At 35.4% G+C, this 21,350-nt stretch overlaps 1 protein-coding gene and 1 long non-coding RNA gene across 12 annotated transcripts; both read left to right on the forward strand.

Annotated features, from left to right (window-relative positions):
- Nucleotides 1–6,428: 6,428 nt before the first annotated feature.
- On the forward strand, nucleotides 6,429–12,123 carry LOC103935515. 11 transcript variants are annotated; one of them, XR_007258383.1, is made up of 9 exons: nucleotides 6,429–6,671; nucleotides 6,779–6,885; nucleotides 7,050–7,122; nucleotides 7,225–7,249; nucleotides 8,649–8,713; nucleotides 9,604–9,699; nucleotides 10,389–11,223; nucleotides 11,307–11,344; nucleotides 11,532–12,123. It is a non-coding gene; the product is annotated as an uncharacterized LOC103935515 (long non-coding RNA). The 11 variants fall into 11 exon arrangements; XR_007258384.1 differs by having other exon boundaries at nucleotides 6,433–6,671; nucleotides 6,881–6,885; XR_007258387.1 differs by lacking the exon at nucleotides 6,429–6,671 and having other exon boundaries at nucleotides 6,691–6,885; nucleotides 10,389–10,515; nucleotides 11,003–11,223.
- An 843-nt stretch (nucleotides 12,124–12,966) lies between these two features.
- On the forward strand, nucleotides 12,967–16,381 carry LOC103935525 (probable LRR receptor-like serine/threonine-protein kinase At3g47570). Its single transcript, XM_048584159.1, has 2 exons — nucleotides 12,967–15,740; nucleotides 15,881–16,381. The coding sequence occupies exons 1-2, from the start codon at nucleotides 13,058–13,060 to the stop codon at nucleotides 16,255–16,257; spliced, it is 3,060 nt and encodes a 1,019-aa protein (XP_048440116.1). The 5' UTR covers nucleotides 12,967–13,057; the 3' UTR covers nucleotides 16,258–16,381.
- Nucleotides 16,382–21,350: the final 4,969 nt, after the last annotated feature.

Below are 21,350 nucleotides of genomic sequence, written 5' to 3' on the forward strand. Positions count from 1 at the left end.
CAGTATTTTCCCTTATGGTCAACTAACAGTTCAGGCCATGCAGCCTCAAGTGTAATATCATGGTAAGGAAGCTGCAAACACCTTAAAGGTTGAGAAAATTTAATGCATGGCTCATAATTTAAACAGGAAGATAAATAAAGGAAATAAAGGTACAGACATGAACTTTTTCACTCAAACAGCTTAGGCAGCACATGTGCAATGTTAAAGGTACTGATATTAACTTTGTCAGTACATGGCTCTTAATTTATAGACATGAAACTTTCCAATTTTATCTATGTTCCCTGCAGTGCATATGTGCAATGTTATCAAGTCATGTAACCTATAAAGAAAAGTGGTAAATAGAAGAAACTTGTAAATTAAGATTTTTGAAGCATGTTGATATATACGAACCTATATCCAAGGTATGTTCAGGAAAGAAATGAAAAAATTGTGGCCTCATTTAGTCTCTAAGATTGGATTGAAATGGACAACCCACTATATTCAAGGTATGTTGACGAAAGAAATGAAAAAATTGTGGCTTACTTGAAGGTAGGAGATGGATTATTTTCCATTCCAATCCACCAAAATGGTAAGGATCAGAAGGTATTATTTTCCATATCCCCCTTCTAATCACCTCAATATGAAAAATCATTCACCCCTATCTTTAATATACCCTCAATATAGTAGTTTGTCCATTCCATTCCAATCCTAGAGACGAAACAAGGCCCTACTTTTCAACAATTAAGAAATTAGGAAACAATACTTTAAGATTATACATGCTGACAGAATCTGGTAAAGTTCAAGTGATACATCCCTATAATTACTTATTTTTAACTTCAATTCCTATAAGAGAAATTTGTCATATGAAAGAAAGAAAAAATCGCAGTTGGATGATACTACAACCTGGCATGAACAAACCCAAAAAAGAACTTTAAACCTAACAACTCCAATCAGGAAACAAATTATCCACCTAGCCATAGTAATTGTACAAAAAATGAAGAAATTGACACTCATAAATCCCTCAAACTAGCTTCAAAAACCCGGCAAACAAGGGACAAAAGGAATTCTAACTGTTTAAACATTTGATTAAAGGTCAAAACAAGAAAGTAAATGTGTGCCTTATGAAAGAGCATCAATTTGTTGCGGCGTCCTTTTTTCTCACCATGTCCTTCTGTGCTCAACTTTATGGATGAGGACGGAGACGAAAGAAGCTGTGTGCATAATCCAAACGAATAAAGTGACTTGTCCAAGACACGCTTCACCACATCTTTCAAAGTATGGACCCCCATCTCATCATTGGTAAATTCAGCTTTAATACAAGAAAAGAGTTTCTTCGGGCGGAACTGCCCAATTAATCCAAGCCACCTATTTTCACGCAGATCATGTAACAAGGGAATTAGTATGTCGGACAACTAAGAATGCTAACCGGATTTGATTAATGTGAGATGACTTTGGTCTAAGCATAGGGATAATCCCAACCAGTGCTCTGATAAACCTGATAAAGCTTTGATGCTCTCGAAATACATAAGAACACGCTTGCAAATCAGTAAAATAACAAGGCAACAAAAAATTCATGCTTTATGTGCTATACCACTAGAACTAGGCAAACAAGCTTTGTTCGGCTGTCAAGCTTTCCACTCAGTCTCTCTTTCTCACATCAAGTAATTCACCAATAACCCAAAGTTTATACAATATACCAACATCTTCCTAAATATCAAACAAAGAACAAACCAAACCTAGAAGCAGAGGCTCCTTAGCAATTAGTAACATAAAAATTGTTTACAAAAATACGAATTTGGAGAACAAAAAAAGGTTCATTTCTCAGGAAACAGGAGACAAATTATCTTTCCTAACCTTTTTCCTTTACCCAATTCAACCCCATAACAACAATTTCAATTGTTCTTCTCTCCAAACTTTCCCGGCAACCAAACAAACAACAAATGAATCACACGCATTTCCCATCATTTTCTCAGTAACCATACAAACCACAAACCAATCAACAGAAACACGTAAAACGAAAAAGAATATCCATTAAACGAAAAATAAAATAAATTTGAGAAAACCCAATAGGCAATAGCTAAGCAAAGAAGTTGTAGCCGTGTACCAGTTAGAGGTAGCTGGTCTGAGCAGAGGGACTGGTGAGAGAAAGAACCCAAGTCCCTGTAAGAATTGGGGTTGTAGGAAGGTATAACACCCAGAAGAAAGAGTTGCTGAATCCTAAGGGCTCGGCTGGCTCGAGCACCGTCGAGAGGAAAGGGGCGGCCTTGGCCGAGCCCTCAAGGGTCTGAGGCGAAGAAACGTTCAAGTCCCAGAAGGCTGAGTCCATCGCCGTCCTCAGGTTCGCCATTGTTGGCTGTCGAAAGAGTGAGGGAGCGCGAATTCTTTTTGGTTTCGGTTTTGGGGTTCAAGTGGTGGGTTTGTGAAGGTTTTATTTGTCTCTTCCTTTGGGTCCTCATCTGTCTCGAAATGAGTTTGAACATGGTGTATCATCTCTATCGCATTTGTGCTAATGACATGATATTAAGTGGAGAAAAACTTATGAGTTATAATTGTTTCATTGGCTTGAGACTTTACCATGGCGATGTATCATTGTCATAAAAGTACTTTGCAAGAAAGAGATTGATGGTTGGGAAATCCGCAAAATCCACCATGGTGTGAAAGGAGATAGTGGTCATAGAGTGCTCATATGTTATATTTCAATGAAGGAAGATGCTAGTTTAAGGGAGGTGAATAGGTTCCAATTTATAAATTTAATGTTAATATCGAATCTCAAATTTCACATTCGCATCATATGAAATATCCTACATAATAAACAAATAAATGTACACATGGACGTAGGAAAATCCTCGGGCTCCCTCCCAAGTCAGGACAAATGAGGACGGAAAGACTTACAAAACTCATCAACTAGTAGGCAATTTTATCTCCAAGCTTTGCTACTCAAACTCTCTTCAACCTTCAAGTGAAAGTGGCACGATACTAACACAGTCAAGTGCAATCCTGGAATCCGTTCGAAAGACAATTGGCCCTTAAATCTACAAAGGAAACGTAATGTGTCAATAACAATTGGATTTTCATCCCAGTAACCAAAACATTCACCCCAGCCACGCATGTTAATAGCCATATAAAGGAGCTCAGCTTTTCATCCTCTCATTTTAAAGTTCTACGCTGATCTAATAGTCGTACATTAAAACACATGAGCAGTAAAACGACTGTACAGATACGTCAGCAGAAAAATGACTGCAAATTATCAAAATCAGACAGGGCATACACTATCACATCCTAGTGTCAACTCCGCCGTAACACTATATTGTTCGTTTTGGGCCCCGATCACGCTCTCATGGTTTTGTTTTTGGGAACTCACACGAGAACTTCCCAGTATGTCACCCATACTGGGATTGCTCTCGCCCGAGCTCGCTTAACTTCGGAGTTCCAATGGAACCCGAAGCCAGTGAGTTTCCAAAAGGCCTTGTGCTATATGAAGGTGCACATGTGCATATAAGGCACGTCACCCTCTCTCTATTGGTCGATGTGGGATGTTACATACGCACTTCCACAAGTACCAATTAGCAAATGACTATGTGGATTTTGTAACATATTGTGCATAACTGCATTTAAAATTTCTCTTCCAACTTAAGGTGCACAACATTTAGACAATTAAGGTATAAATAGAAATACCTGCTGCTGAAAGATTATATTGATCCTAAGGGAGGACACCAGATCTTTTGCACTATTAGTAGAGGAACTCTTCAAACCATAAATAGCCCTTTTAGCCAAAGCTGAAGCTAAACAAATATCGAGACGAGAATCAATCCTGGTTAGATCACCGTAGAGCTCTATAAGTTTCCCGTGCTGGAAAGTATAGCAGAGAGAGCCGAAAAAATCAGCACTGAATGGATTTCTCTTCTTATTGCTCCTAGAATTGTCCTCGTCTCCCTTCATATCAACCGCCACTGGGTTGTACCCATCCTGAAACCAGGCAGTGCAGCTTCCACCAAAAATGTAATGCCACCATTGACCAGAAAAAAAAGTGGGAAATGGCATTACAATTTCATTTTGCGAATAAAAGGGAACTATATCACTAACAATGACTAGGTTGACTACCCATTATTTTTTACAATTATAGAATTTTGTATTTGGTCTTCTCTGGTGCAAACATCAGGAAATGGTAAAGTAAAAAACTTAAGAGCACTTCTAACATGGGAACCCCCAGGTAATATACTATGATATCCATCCAGTGAACAGTAACTGTCCTTAATGAACAATAATCGCCTTTTGCATCTTCACCGTTGCACTTTAATAGCTCTGACAATAGGCAATAAAATATTATTATTATTTTTATTTATAAAATAATACAAAATAATTTTATTTCTAATTTCGGATAAGATTTTTAATCGTTCTCGTTGCGCCATGTGTTATTATCCGAAAAGTTATAAAATAATATGTTTGTACCATACTTGACCAATCCCAAAACTACTATGCACCGGTCAACAGTATACTGTCAAGGACCCACAAGACTTTTCCTCCAACTAGGAGGCCAATTACAACGCGACATATGTCGATATCAGAGGCCAATCATAGCGCAACACATGTCGATATCAGAGGCCAATCACAACAGGACACGTGTCAATGATAGAACAAAGCTAGAAACTCTCTTCTATAAAAGGAGATCATTCTCCCACAATAATCCCTAATGTCATTTGTACTAAACTATTCACTACAACTCACTAAATGAAAGCTTGAACCTATGTATTTGTGTAAACCCTTCACAACTAATGAGAACTCCTCTACTCCGTGGACGTAGCCAATTTGGGTGAACCACGTACATCTTGTGTTGTTTGCTTCCCTATCTCCATTCATTTACATACCTATCCACACTAATGACCAGAGCAACCTAGCGAAGGTCACAAACTGGACACTTTATGTTGTACCAAAGTCCTCGCCGATTTTGTGCATCAACATTTGGCGCCGTATGTGGGAATCACACTTATTCCTAATCTCTCCAGCTTTGTCAAGCTGGTTTCCACCATTCGTACACTTTCTTTCGACCAGGCACCCTTCTCCAACATGGGGAGTGAATGGAGCCATAGCATGCAGAACGACATCCCCCTCGCATTTAGTGCGAAGCAACGAAAGAAGTTCCTGTAACTTCTATTTGTTTTTTTTTTACAATTTTAATTTTTATGTTTTTTTTTTGTTTTTTACAAATTTTTTTTCTTCCTATAACTTCATTTTTTAAATTTTATTTTTTTTTGTAACTTCCTGTAACTTCTATTTGACAACATTTGTTTCCTATAACTTCTATTTTACAAAATTTGTTTCATATATTTTTTAAGTTCTATTTTTTTCCTATAACTTCATAAGCCATTATACAATATTAAATTAAATTAAGTAACATGAAACAACATTAAACAATATGAAACAACATTAAATAACATTAACCAATATAAAAATTATGCAACATAAAAAAAAACATTCAACAACATAAAACTTAAACAACATTTTTAAAAACTTTTAACAATATAAAACTTAAACACCAACTCTATGCTTCTTTTGGACCAAAGATGTGCAACAAGATCCTGCTGTAGATACTAAGTTGTAGTTTTTAAATATAAGTTTGTAGTTTTTAAACATAAGTTTGTAGTTTTTAAATTTAAGTTGTTATAGTTTTTAAATTTAAATAATAAATTATGTTTAGCCCTATAACCCTTTAATCCTCGGTTGGAGACGGTTTTTTGTGGTAGGGGTAAAACGAACCTTATGACCCTTTGGCCTTCGGTTGGAGATGAAGGTAAAGATGACCCTGTACTGTTCATTAAAATATTAATATCTTAGAGGGCCAAAAGGTTTGTTCCATTGGAGATGGTCTTATTGAACTTGACTGTGAGACTGACTTTGTTGCTCGAAATGATATCTTTCAATACTTGGTAAGTGCGATTGATATGATCCCCCATATTTTTTTAGTTCTATTTGATTAGTTGTTGTTATAAGTATATGGTTGCGTACTTAGTGAGTGTATTCAATTGAGATTTTAAGGGATTTTAATTTTTTTAAATAAATTCAGGGGTATTCAATCAGGATTTTAAATGATTAACTGAAATTCAATGTGTATTCAATCAAGATTTTAAGATAATTTATTAAAATCCTTAGATATCTGGGTGTATTCAATTAGAATTTTAAAGAAGTTTATAACATTCTAGTGTATTCAATTAGAATTAGAATTTAAAGAATTTGGAAAAGTTGAGGAATTAGAGGGAATTGAAGAGATTTTATAGTTTATTTTAAGTATCCACGAGTCTCAACTCTTCCCATAAGATTTCGAGAGAATTAAATTAAAATTTTACATGAAATCTCTAAAAATCAGTTAAACTCTATAAAATTTCATAAATTTATACATCCAGTAAAATCTTTCAAAATTCCAATTAAATATACCCACTTCATTTCAGTCGTCCTTTTTTTCCCTTATTTCTTCTTCCTCTGCTTTGCTTTAGCTGCTGCTTCTTCTTCTCCCCCCTTTTGGTTCCCCCTCTCTTGCTTTATTTCTTCTGATGTTTTCTCTCTCTCTCTCTCTCTCTCTCTCTCTCTCTCTCTTGCTCTCTTCAAAATCCCACAACAGTGTTTGGAGTTGGAGGCTTTTGCTCTGTTGGGTTTTTTTTTTTTTTTTTTTTTTTGCCAATAACTCAAAGGGCCGAAAGGTATTCCCATTTCATATTCTTCTCTCCCAATTTCTTTAGGGTTAATTTCAATTTTCTTATGTTGTTTGCAGCGGTGCTTTTTAGGGTTTAACTATTTGATTTCACAGATTCATTACAGACACAGTAAATAAGTACATTTTAAATTCGTATTTCATAACTTGGTTGCTTAATTCTACTGCCACTGTTCATCGGCCTCTCCTACGAAACAGCAAGGGTATGCAGAGATCATAATAGATGGGCTTTTTGTTTTTATTATTTTTTTATCTTTTACATAATGCTCTTAAATGTTAATTATACATAGCATGGAGTAAGGTTATAACTCATCATCATCAGCATCTTATTTATAACAATGTTGCCAAAATGCATTCTGATTATCAGGTATATCACTATGGAAGAACTAGAGCAAGTCCTCCACGAATACGGCTTGCATGGTGAATTTTAATCTTTCCAGGTACACCCATATCTATATCCCAAACAACTGTTATTATGTATCAATTTGTTGGAGTCAACAAATGTTAGAGTCAATTTATATAATTTATTTGTTGCTTTCCAGGTACAACCATATTTCACTCCCTCTGGTACTCTCTCTCTCTCTCTAAAATCTCTATTGGGTTTCTACCAATATGTCAATTTGTATAATTTATTTTTTGATGTGGGATTTGGTGCATTTGATTTGGGTTATGGTTTGAGATGTTATTTGGAAGATTTCATTTTTGAGTTGGATTCATGGTTTTTGCTTAAGATCTCTCTCTTTATTTTATTTTATTTTTTTTATGATCGCTGTAGCTTGCTGTGCATGTGATATTTTCTTCCATGTCCAATATTATCCAAATTCATTACTGCATTTCAAGAGCTTGCGACTTCTAACTTCGCTCCCAACTCCCAAGCGAGTCTTAGATAGCAAATCACCCTAATAACCATTCTAAATACGTTAAATGGTGAAAGCGAGATATGGTGAATCTAAATGGTGGTGTGGTACATCATGTAGAATCTTTTGAATTCAATTTGTCTTTTTTTTCTTCCCCTTTCTGTTAATTTAAATTGGGATTGGCTACTGATTTGTTTTTCCAGATTAGGAGGAAAAGAGAAATCATGTGCATTTCACTGTTTTGGAGCATTGCAAATAAATTGAATACACAAACAAATTAGGAAAAGATAAAGGAATATGCTTGATGACTGATTGGTTTATGGATTAGTTGTATGATTTGTGGTGTAGATCATGGTTTTCAGGTCTTTTACAATTTTAGTGGTTGTGCTTAAGGGTAGATGATGATGTAGGATGGAGATAGTTTTTAGAGAATGCTGGATTTACATTCGTTCGGGTACATTCAAGTAGTTTTGTGTCCCTGTGAGGTATTTGGTATTCCTCATAGTTTCGTTCTTGACCATATTCCTTCTTGAATCTTCATCGATAAAATGTTTCCTTGAGCTATTCTTTAAATTTTTCTTTTATGTTTGACCCAGTTATGACTTTCCCTACCTTTGTGTGCATGTACTGGTTTGAATTTATGTGCATTTTATTTGAAATGATTCGAATTGAATATTTATAACGAGAAGAAGTGATTTTTCTAATTGTGATAATTGTGCCTCATGTTTTGTTGAGGACTTTGATATTCTAATTTCTTCATGATAATACGTCATTTCTTCTTGATAATATATCATGTTTGGGTGTTTAAACAATATTTGCCTAAAAGTATGCTCCGTTTTCTAGTGGTATTTCAAATAAGGTAACTTCCCCAAACATTGACATTTTGGTTTTCTATTGGTATGCGTGAAACCAGCTTGATTCAGGTTACAAGGTTGAGGGTTGCGGATACTTGTCATAAGTGGATAGTTAATCATGTTCAATAACCTTAGTTGGGGGGCCATTCACTTAAATTTTGGTTTCAAGTTGTAGAAAGATGGCTTTTTATGGGAATTTGGAGTTAGCATATCACTTTTTGCAAGACTAAAGATTGGGTTATAATGGATATGCAGATCTTTGAGAGGATAAACACTGTTTGACTGATCGCACAAGATTGGTTCCTGTGACCACTGCTCAGGTGTAGTTTCTTTTTATATTATGTTGAATTGACGACAAATAGTGCTTATCTTTGTTAATTGGATAGGATAAGCACTATACCATTGCCTGCACTTTTGGACCATTTTATATGTGAATTTGATGCGAAAATGTTTACTTTTTGTGTTTAAATATGTACGCAAAATAAAACAATTATGTCTGTTGAGGATATCATTGCTCTGATTGGAGATAAGTGTGATGGAGTTATTGGACGGGTAAAATTTTGGACTATTCTTTCTTCTTCTTTCTATGAAATTTTAGTATAACTTCAGGATACGTTTCGAGATATCTTATTGCACTTAAAAACATGCCTTAAATTTGAAATCTGACATCATTTTGTGAAGTCTTCTATGCAAGAAATCCGTTGGAGCCAAAACCTATTATTCAACCTGATCTTCTAAATAGAATAAGTCTAGAGGCGTCCTTGAAATCCTTTAACTATTTTAAATAGATATTCCTATACTATCAATCACATGTCAGCCGTAATTGGTCAACTGTGAAGGTCACCAACTACTCAAACAAAACCCATCTCAATTAACTTATGGGCAATGTTTTAAACGTCTTGACTGTATATTTTATGTTAGAAAATAATGTGACGATTATACCTTCATGAAAGAAGAGGTAGTAAAAAAGAATTAGAAAGCAAGCGAATCATATAGGCAGTTTGTAAATTCTTAAGACCATACCTCCAAACCGAATCCAGCACCAAAATTCTTTTGTTCCTCAACTAGCACTTCTTTTCTTCTTCTTCTCTCCCTCATTGACATCCTCAAATGAATGCTTCTTTGTTAATTAGAGTTGCAATAATCTTCCCATAGATGTTGTCATACCTCCATGAGCTTGCCAAAGGTACTGACTGGTTGCTGATTTCAGCTTCATGTACAAATATGACTAGCGGGTCAAGTTCCATAAGGAGGTGGAAGCAGAAGAAGAATTGGCGTCACCCTTCAGTTTTTCAACCAAAAGGAGGTAGCCTTTATAAATGATTTCACAAGCTTCTCTGTTTTGTATCTCTGATATTTGAGTTCTTTGACTCAAATGTCCTTAGGCGGACACAAAATTTTGACCCCAACATCCAATTTAATTAATTCAACTTTGGTATGTGAGTTAAGAGTGTTTCTATGACTGTATTACTGTGTTTGATAAATGAATGACGAATTGGAAATAGTTTCTTACATATGTTTCTATTAGGTGTGTGCTAAATTGGATGTTAGTTTGGTTATTTCCGAACTTTTCACATGACTTTCATTGCCTAATTCAGAATATGAAAACCCTAACCTTAATTTTGTAAATTGATTTTGGTACCTGCAAATGAGAAAAGGGTAAAGTTTTGCATCCCCTTAGTGTTTGATCCTGAAATGAATTTATCTGTGAGTCCTGGATCTCTGTACATTTTGGGTAAATTTCAACGACTTTCTCTTTTCGAATGCCTTTTTTATTTTCTATTTTTGTCTTTGAGGTTCTGCTTTTTGGGCATTTTGGGTTGTATTTTCTATTTCCCAGTTGGCTGGAAATATTGAGGGGGGAGAGAGAGAGAATTTGCTCTTCAGTAACTATGCTTATATATTTCTTACGGTCTGGTATTTGATTAATTAGAAATGACAGCTTTACTTGATTGATTTTTTTTTTTTTTTAATTTTTATTTTATCAATTTAAAGTACTATGAATTGGGACCCAACAATCCACCATATGCTGGCAAGTTCTACGACTTTTGTGGGGCTGAGGATCCTGAGGCAGCCAGCTGCACTACCAGTTTCCATGTTTCTATGATGACGATTGATCCATGTAATATCTCTCTTTTAAGATTCATCATTTCATTCAGTCTTGCTCTTGCACTCTAACCAAGGTTCTGTATCTCCAATAATCTCATCTCTTTTATAGAAACATGAAGTTGATGCGTAATTGGGTTTTTTTTCTTTCCTTGAGGTCTCTGTTTGTTTTCATTACTGTATTGATGTTTTCTGCCGTTGTTTATACAATTCTAAGAGGAGAGAGATTAATGGCATGAGGGTAAAAAAAACAAGGGAAGGAGGGAAAGATGAGGAATGCACGGGTTGGCCTGAGTTTTATTTAATTGGTTTGGGATTTTGTTTATGTTTGGGATTCTTTTCCCTAATTAATATTTTTTTTGAATTCATATAGAATTTTGTTTATGTTTGGGGTTGTCATGTTCGAGTATTTAATTTGGTATTTAGTAGTTTACGTTACAGTTGTCGGTTTTACAAGCGAAAATGCTTTTTCTGATATATGTGCAAATGTTAACACTTTGTAGATTTTCAGTTTTTAAACAATAAGATAATGTAACCGTTTAGACTCCAGAGTGCTTTGTCATTAAGGTAAATGATTTTCGTTTTTTGCTTTGTGCCTTTTCTGATTCATGTTTTAACACGTATTGAATAATTTCCAAATTAACGACTGGTTCTTGCAGCTGCATGAAGGGACGGACTATTCAAGCTTTGCAAGTTAATTCAAGGGCCTTAATCACTATATAAGGTTTCCATTTCTAATCCTTATTACTTCCGCCTTTCCCCTTATTAAGAAAATTTTACTAATTGCAATTGTTAAATGTTATTAAGGTGAGAAAGGGATCATCGATCTGAAATGAGCTTTTTATGTAAGCAATTTATCCGCTCATTCACCTCAAATTCTTTTTCTTCATAGATTGTTCTGGTACCTGCTCTCTCATTTTTTTCATAGGCACAATTCTTTAATTCTTCTGTCCGTTTTCAGCTTTGAATTTTGGATGACAAGCTCTGTGCTTATACATCGATTTCTCTGCTTCTTCTTTGTAAATCTTGCAGGTCAGGATGACACACCTATTGGGGCAATGTTGGGATGTTTAGGCTTGGGTGGAGACGTGGACTTACGGAAGAGGTGAAGTAGCTTAGCTCTCTGTCATTAACTTTATCTTTTCTATGCATCTCTACAATCTTACAATGCTCTTTTATTAAAGTGCAAGATGTTGGGACCGGTTACTGGAATACGAGATTTGGAACAAAAGTGGTTGACAATACAAGAGTCGAAACCAAGTGTGAAATTCACATTGAAAATGACAGGTCAAAATGCTAATCATATTCTGAAAAATGTTGGGTTTCCTGATGAGTACTCTGGCCGAATTCAAGAGGCTAATTTAGTGATTTGCAGTTAATTTTGTAAATTCATTGAATGAAGTCATTTGTTATTTAGCTTATCTTGTGTTTAGTTTGGTTTTAGGAGAGGGTTGCGCATGATCTATAGAATCACAATTAAGGGTCAGTTTTTCCAACAATTTTTCTTTTTCTTTTTGCTTCATGTTTGTGCATGTTTGGTCTCTGAGATTTTGTTTTTAGTCACTGTTGATTTGTAGTTTATGTCTCCCTTTGGCTACATATTGACACAAGTTTATTCTCGGCATTTTTTTGTTAGGGTAAGTGGTTTGGCGAGTTCTGTATTATCATATAATCTTTGGGGCTATTTTAAGAAAAAAAGAAATGTTGACATTGATGTATCATGCGGCACACTTAATTCACACTACAATATTCGGTCTTCATGTATCCATTGCAACGCTCTGCATTTCCCACCCGATGAATTTTTTAATAAAGATGTAGTTAAAGCAATTACATGCTCTATCAGTCAAGCCTTATCTTAATTTCTAAAACCTTATCTTAATTTCCTAATGACCAGTCAAGCCTTATCTTAATTTCTAAAACCTAATGGACCCGTGGAGGGGTCGTCCTTGGATTCAATTTGCATTCTCCTTATCTTGATTACTTACCACACTTTGCACTCTCCTTATCTTGATTCCTAACCACTATATATCAGTGTATCATGGCATTTTCCAACACTAGAGACAATATAGTTGACCCACATGGTGTATACTTATTCCATTCTATAATCTGGTGCTGAGTGTTTTTTATTTTTATTTTTTGAGACCTCTCACTTACAAGTGAAAGAGGAATATCATTAGACCGTAGTAAGTTATTTGCAAAATAGTAACGAAGTGTACAATGAGTTAGTGAATAACAAGTGCCTCAGTGGTTACTTAATGAAAGAATTGTACAATATATAAGTTTCCGAATTATGTTCCAAAAAATGTGAGATTATCCTGATCCAAAATTTTTGAAATGAAAATTAAAAATTTATTTCCAATCCGATTCATGCAAAAAAAAACCCCGCAAAATGTTAAACAAAACCGACCCCAATACCGTGGCATCATTAACTAGGACAGTAATTGCGTGTTTTGGGGGATGAATATGCCTCAACGTATTGATATTATGCGGCAGGTTGCTTATAAATTAGATGTATTCTCCTCAGAACTGCTGTAAGCATACAACAAGTAGCAACCACCATGGGGATGAACAAGTTCTTTTCAGTTTTGTTTTTCTCATATTTTTGCTTTCATGTCCTTATTTTTCACTCATGCCTTGCCTTGAGACTGAGTGGAAATGAGACAGATCGATTGGCCTTGCTTGAAATCAAGGCGAGGATAACCTATGACCCTGTTGAAGCCTTGACTTCATGGAACGAAACCAACCATTTTTGCAATTGGCGTGGTGTCACATGTGGTCGTCGTCACAAGAGGGTCACGGTGTTGAACCTGCAGTCCTTCAATCTTTCAGGCTCTCTGTCACCACATGTTGGGAATTTGAGTTTTTTGAGAGTACTTTCTCTCACCAACAATAACTTGAGCCACAAAATTCCTCCAGAAATCGGCCGTCTCTCAAGATTGCAAGATATAGTTTGGGAGAATAATTCCCTTACCGGTGAAATTCCCTCAAACTTATCGCGTTGCTCTCAACTAACCAGAATTGCTTTTGGTGGGAATTTTCTGGTAGGAAGACTTCCTGAGGAGGTTGGCACTTTGTCGAAGTTGAGAATAATTTCGATACTCGTCAACAAACTTACAGGAAGTATCCCCTACTCCTTTGCCAATTTATCATCTCTTGAGTTGCTTATAGCACCTGATAATGATTTTTATGGGAGTATTCCAGATATCTTTGGTCAAATGGCCAATTTTAAAGTTCTTGGTTTGGGTGGTAATAGGTTCTCAGATGTGATCCCTCCCTCGCTCTATAATCTCTCTTCCATTAGTATCCTTGATGTTACAGTCAACAGAATCCAAGGCACTTTACCTCCAAACCTAGGTATTATCTTTCCAAGTCTAGAATATTTAGGGGTCGGCCACAACAAATTTACTGGACCTCTTCCCATTTCGTTATCTAATGCCTCAACTCTAACTTATCTTTGGATGGAAATAAACAAATTTCAGGGGAAAGTTCCTTCTTTGAAAAATTTAGTTAATCTTGAGTCCTTGAATATTGCTTACAACAATCTTGGAAGGGGGGAAATCGATGACTTGAGCTTTGTTTGCGATCTGACTAATGCTACCCGTTTACGACAACTGATGTTCGATACAAACAATTTTGGGGGCAATTTAACTCAATGCATGGCCAACTTGTCATCTTCTCTTGTATTCTTGCATGTAGAATACAATAAAATATCAGGAAGCATCCCCCATGGGATTGGAAATCTGGCTAACCTAGAGAGCATTTGGTTTGCTCAGAACCAATTTTCAGAAAGCATCCCCACTGATGTGGGAAAGCTTTGGAAGTTGTACGAATTAGATTTGGGTTTTAACAATCTCTCCGGCTATATCCCGTCGTCATTTGGGAATTTAAGTGAACTATCCATATTGAGTTTAGCCGGTAACAAACTTGACGGCAATATTCCCTCAAGTCTAGGTAGGTGCCAGAAATTGATTACCTTGATTCTTGCTAATAACAACCTCAGCGGTATCATATCCCCTCGAGTCATTGGTCTGTCATCTTCCTATGTGGAGTTGGATTTCTCTAAAAATCAGTTGACTGGTTTCCTTCCCAGAGAAGTAGGAAATTTGATAAATCTGGAGAAATTTCGTGTTTCTCAAAACATGCTGTCTGGGGAAATTCCAACAAGTCTTGGTAGTTGCATAAAAATTGAATCTCTAGACCTGCAAGGAAACTTCTTTCAAGGGACGATTCCATCATCTCTGAGTTCACTAAGAGGAATCAAAGAATTATATCTTTCTCGCAACAACTTGTCAGGCTCGATTCCAGAATTCTTAGAGCGTCTTCAAGTTTTGCAATCTTTGAATCTATCTTATAACAACTTTGAGGGCATGGTACCAATGAAGGGGGTTTTCAGGAATGCAACTGCCACATCGATTGAAGGAAATAGCAAGCTTTGTGGGGGAATTCCTGGATTCCATTTGCCCAAGTGCAAACTCCAACATTCCAACAAGGGAGGATTAAGCCCAAAAATGAAATTGATAATTTCTCTGGTTTGTGGGATTCTTGGGGTTACTTTTGCACTAGTCTTTTTGTACCTCCGTCGGCCACAGAGGGCAAAAATAGAGCGGACTTCAAGTGATTCAGAAAAGTTTCTCTCAGTCTCTTACCAAAGTCTTCTCAAAGCTACTGATGGATTTTCCTCTGTCAACTTGATTGGTATGGGCAGTTTTGGGTCTGTCTATAAAGGAGTACTTGAGCAAGGTGAAACAATTGCTGTCAAAGTACTCAACCTTGCTCGTCTGGGAGCTTACAAAAGTTTTATTGCTGAGTGCGAGGCTTTAAGAAATATTAGACACCGTAATCTTGTCAAGGTACTCTCGGCATGTTCTGGTTTTGATTATCGCGGTCACGACTTCAAGGCCTTAATTTATGAGTTCATGGTTAACGGGAGCTTGGAGGAATGGTTGCATCCAACTCATACAATTGGTGAGACAAGTCAGAGGCCAAGGAGCTTAACAATTTCTCAGAGGTTGAATATTGTTATTGATGTTTCTATGGCACTAGATTATCTCCATCATCATTGTGAGACGCCAATAGTTCATTGCGACCTCAAACCCAGCAATATTCTTCTCAATGAGGACATGGTTGCACATGTAGGTGACTTTGGGTTGGTGAGGTTCCTCCCAAAAGCTGCTGAAAATTCTTCGGGAAATCAATCAAGTTCTTTAGGGATCAAGGGAACTATTGGTTATGCTCCTCCAGGTAAATACACAGTTGTCTATTTTTTCCTAGCTAGTATTTTAAGATTGTGCAGTATTTATTTTAAAATTTTCAAATATGAAATGGGCTTTTAGCACTTCACTAGAAAATTAGAATATAATGTTCTGAATTGTGGAATGCAGAATATGGCATGGGACATGAAGTGTGGACACAAGGTGATGTGTACAGCTTTGGTATCCTCCTGTTGGAAATATTTACAGGAAAGCGACCAACCGATAACATGTTTGAGGGAGCTTCAAACCTTCATAACTTTGTGAAGGCAGCTCTGCCGGAGAAAGTGGAAGAGGTTTTGGATCCTGTTCTTGTTCAAGAGAGTGATTGTCATGACGAGGATAGCAAAAGGAATCACATCCAAATTGAAAAAAGTTTAATGTCAGTTTTAGAAATTGGTGTTGCTTGCTCAGCAGAGTTGCCTAGAGAAAGATTGGACATCAGTGATGCTATGGCACAAATGTGTCGGATCAGAAACAAACTTCGAGCAAGTGGTATATGTGAATAGAAGCTTATTGTTAGTACGTGGTATAGCATGTAATATTAATATATTTTATGTGAGAGAGTTCTCGTATTTGTTAAATAAAAAAATACAGTACATATGGCTAGTTGATCAATGCTTGCCAAACAAACTTATTTGCATACGAATTATGCTTGATCGATGAAATTCTAGCTTTACCAAACATTAAGTGACAAGTGGAGACGGGATCAATTTGCAGGTCTATGATAGAGCATTCATGTAAAGATGTTTTGTGTATATTCACCCCAAAACACTTTAAGTGACAAGTGGAGCGAATGTCTGGTAAGGTTAAGGGTTAAAGTTAAGTTGATGATGTAAGACTTAATTACGTTTTGTAACGTCAATTTTCGGCTATATTGCTCAAACATGTTATATTTTAGAGAATGTGCTAGTTTGTGAAGAAGGATTCAAAACTACATGTGTTTTTGTACTCTATCATTCTTGTTGGTATAATGATTGGCTTCTCATACAAATTATATATATATATATATATATATATATCATTTGCATGTTGCATTTCATTATTTTTTGGAAAGCATTTGTTTAGGGGAAGCTTAACAATTTGAAGATGTGTTTCTTTCGATGTTTATTTATTTATTTTTCTTCGACTATTTCTTTGTTTTACTTCCTCTTTTGAATTCGTCCTCACTTTCAAGTTTCATTCTTTTGAAGTGATTCCAATTCCTAGTAAGGAAAATTTTTTCCGTCTCATCTTGTATACATAGATAATTTATCTATTCATAGTAATCATAATTACTCTCGATGAATTTCATATTTTGGAACCATTGCATGATGTCATCTACACCATTGAAAGAATTATCAAATTCAATAGAGAGAATTACTGGAATTTTGCAAATCCTAAAACCCAAGTAAGAGGTAGGATAGAATAGAAACAAATATGTTATAGAGAATAATAGAGTTTTACAAACCTTATTGTCTTTATTCAATAAATTTGGAATTTAGAATGGCTAAATATATGAAATTCAAGAAGAATAGGGGAAATAGCTCTACCAATGCATACAAGAAAGATGATTTTTTTTTTAATTAAAGTGAATGATGGGTTTTAATTTAAATGTTATTGATTTGTGATAAATGATCATTTGAAATATTATACTTAATTTTGGGATGAGATCTGTTGGATGTAAAAGATAAATAATGATTGAATTTTTTTAAAAGTATTTAGAAGGGTTGCAAAGCAATAGAAATAAGTTACTACTAATCTTATATTTTTTCAAGTCAGGGTAGGCCTTGGACTACTATAGTCCTTATGTGCCTCCGTCAGTGGTTATACCATTGTTAGTTTTGTGAGTTTATGTTTACTTTAAGCAACCTTGATCTAGATTGCATGTGTGACTCTCTATATGCCAATTGAAGGCTCCAACAATCATCCGAAAAAACCTGATACGACTATTTCTTAAGCTTTACACATCAAGGGAAAGTATCGTAGTTAATATTATTTAAGAGTGTGGTTTTGTAAATCTCGAAGTAGGATTCTAATAAGATTTGGAAGACTCGTGTTACTTGTAAAGCAAGTAAAGCCCACATAATTAGTATAATTAAAGGTGTAAGGCTACAAGAGAAAATAAGCAATTATATAAAGTTGAGAGCGCTTTCTCTCTTACCTTCCCTTTCCTACCCTCACTTTCTATATTTTTCCTTAAGAAGTTTATTAGAAAGTTAAATATATATATATATATATATATATATTTATTTAATAATGCGATAAAGTTGGTGGGTTAGACAAATAATTGTTAGGTGCAAAGGGGTCGGTGAAAAAGTTTGATATTTTGAAAAAAAATATTTCTAATTTGAAATCCAGACTCCTAAGGCTATTTAGATGGCAATTTCCAACACCAACTTGACCCTGCCAAAGTCTACGAGCACACTTTTTCCAACTTAACTTGTAAGGTAAGCTAGAAATAGAAACAAAACCAACACCTTATTTAAAGCTTGTCGGCCAGTAATGATTTATGAATACCAGCTATATATCTACCAGTTTACAATATGGTCGACCCATATATATCAAGTCAAGTCCATAATATATATATATATATATATATATATATATATATATATATTAAAACTACGGTGTTTGTGAATTAAATAAATAATTGTTAAGAAAGAAAAAAGTCTGCTAAATCTGCATGGATGGGCAATTTCCAACCCTAACTTGACCATGGCAAAGTCTACTAGCACACTTTTTCCAACTTAACTTGTAAGCTAAGCTAGAAAATAGACAGTTTAGAAGCTACTTTCCAACAAGCCGGTCGGCCAGTAATATTTGATGAATGCTAGAGCTATGTATCTACCAATCTACCGTGGCACTTTCCAACACTAGAGACAATATACTTGACCCATATTTGGCGAGTCAAGTCCAAATATTTAAAAATTTGGAATCAGATAATTTACAACCAAAGTGTTGATGCACAAAAGCTGATCACCTTAAAGTTGGTCTTGTAGAATTATTAAAGTGACGGATTGAATGCCCACTTCTAACAACATTGGTATTGTTATCAACTTGGTAAGTATTATTTGCATAATTTGTCAGTTGTTGGGCTTTATCATAAAAAATCTCGGTGTTAGTTAGACTGGGGTAATGATACTTAAACTCTTCTTTTGTCATTGATAAGGTCAACGTAGGACATTTCAACACGCTCCCTCACATGAGACCCAATTAGTGTGTCACACGTAAAAGATCCACAAATCAACAACCATGTAAAGTTAAGGGGACTCATCCTACACGCAGGACCAAATCACCCACCATCATCGCGTGAAAAGGTCCCTCCTTTGACAGATTTGCATAACATCATCGCGTGAAAAGGTCCCTCCTTTGACAGATTTGCATAAGCTTGAGTGGTTAATCCTTGCTAACAACCATCTCAAAAGTGGGAGAATTGACGACTCGACCTTTCTCTGTGATTTGAGCAATGCCATGGTGGGCAACGGTTATGGTGGGCGAGTAACCGTGGTTATTTACCCATAATTGTTTATGCTCATACGTGCATAACAGTTTACTGGTTGGGTGATTGCCTAAACGGTTATACTCATACCCCGTCTACGTGTTTTTTAACAACTTGAAAATTAAAAAAACATTTCATAATTTTCTTTTTTTTTAATAATTAAACACCGTTATAGGTACATTCATCATACATTTCCGTATTTTAATTTTTTAAGTCCTTATACAATTCTAATAATTAAAATAATAGTTTAAGGACAATATTTTTAACTGTTACCAATGAAGGTAAATATAATATTTGGTAAGTATTATTGGGTTACAAAAATTGTTTAGAAGACATTTCTGTCAAAGCATTTCTGTCAATTTCATGGTTACTCGCAAGGAATTTAAATTAATTTGGCGAATTCCTTGATGATGAGAATCATCATTCCTGTAGTAGTGTTATTGAGAGAAGGACCGATGAATTCCTTGCTAATTTATTGGGTGCTAAGTATTATTGGATCGAGAACATGATTTGTGTTAATTTTACATATATAAAATAAATGGATAAACAATTACCTGTTTATAACCACGGTTAATGCCCATAACCGCCCATTTAAATTTCGCGGGTAAACGGTTATACCCATAACCGTTTATTTATCTAAACGGTTACCTATAACCGTAACTGTTTAATTTAAATGGGCGGGTAACCGCGATTACTCATAACCAATGAGTATTTGCCAATCCCTAATGCCGCCCATTTAGAATTTCTCGAAATATTTTTTTGGGTCAAGAATTTCTCGAAATGTTTACCGAAAAGTTTGGGGGCACGTTACCTCAATGCTTAGGAAACCTGTCTTCTTCTCTTCAAATATTGCATATTGCACAAAATAAAATATTAGGAAGTATCCCGAATGAGATTGTAAATTTGGCTAGCTTGGAGGTTTTGGGGATGCTGAGAACCAATTATCAGGTCACATTCCCCCTGCTGTAGGAAAGCTTCACAAGTTATATATATTAAATTTGAGTAGGAACTCTCTCTTTGGCAATCTTACATCCTCTTTCGGAAATTTAAGTCAATTAAATGAGTTAAGCTTAAAAGGCAACAACTTCCAGGCAATATCGTGTCAAGTTTAATATAGAGTGTCAGAATTTGAGGCTCTTATATCTTGGTGAGAATAGTTTTAGCGGTATCATATCGCAAGAAATCATTGGTCTGTTGAACTTGTATATATTTAGTTTACCTCAAGATCATTTTCTTGGCTCCCTACCAAAGGATATAGGAATTTTAATAAATCTTGAGCATATAGATATCTTTGAAAACATGTTATTCAGTGAAATTCCAGCAAGTGTAGTTAGTTGTATAAAATTAGAGTACCTAGACATGCATGGAAATTTCTTCCATGGGACGATTCCATCAACTTTAAGTAGCACAGTAATCCTAATTCTTGTCGTGTGGCTTGTTCTTGGCAATCGACACTGAAAATCTTAAACCTAACTACCTAAGCCTACTGCAACCATGGGAGAAAAGACAATATTGTCTTTTTTTGATCAAGTATCTCTTTCTGTTGATCGGGATAATTCAGGAAATTCGGGAAGAGTTTAAATTGCTTCTAGAGATCGTGACTACATGACGCATGACGAGTCTCTCTTTCATCCATGATTTATCCTCCAAAAGAGAGTGCCGTCGCTGCCAATGGAACTATAATCTCAGTAACAGAGCCTAGTCCAATTGCACTCACCCCATCTTTATCCTTACACAATACCTTGCTTCTTCCAGAATTATCAAATCATCTTTTATTAATCAGTCAAATTACCGATCGATTAGGTTATATCGTACTAATGTTTCTAGTACATTTTTTAAAAGGTACCGACCTTTGGGCTAAAACCTAAAATTTTTAGTCCAGAAACAGTTTTTCTGCTCCACTACTTCTGGCCTAAATTTTTAGCCCCAGATTATTAAATAATGAATTTAGGCTAATTTTTTTTTCTTAAAGTAACTTTTTTAAAAGAAAAAATTATGTAGACTATCATAATTTAATTTTATGAACATTTTAACCTAAAAATATTTAGCTTCTGATAAATATTGAAAAATCACAAACAGACACCATGAAACTCGTTAAACGCTATGAAAAAATATGAAACA

The sequence above is a fragment of a genome, unplaced genomic scaffold, assembly GCF_019419815.1.
Source record: "Pyrus x bretschneideri cultivar Hongxiangsu unplaced genomic scaffold, Pyrus_bretschneideri_v1 Contig200, whole genome shotgun sequence".
NCBI lineage: Eukaryota > Viridiplantae > Streptophyta > Magnoliopsida > Rosales > Rosaceae > Pyrus > Pyrus x bretschneideri.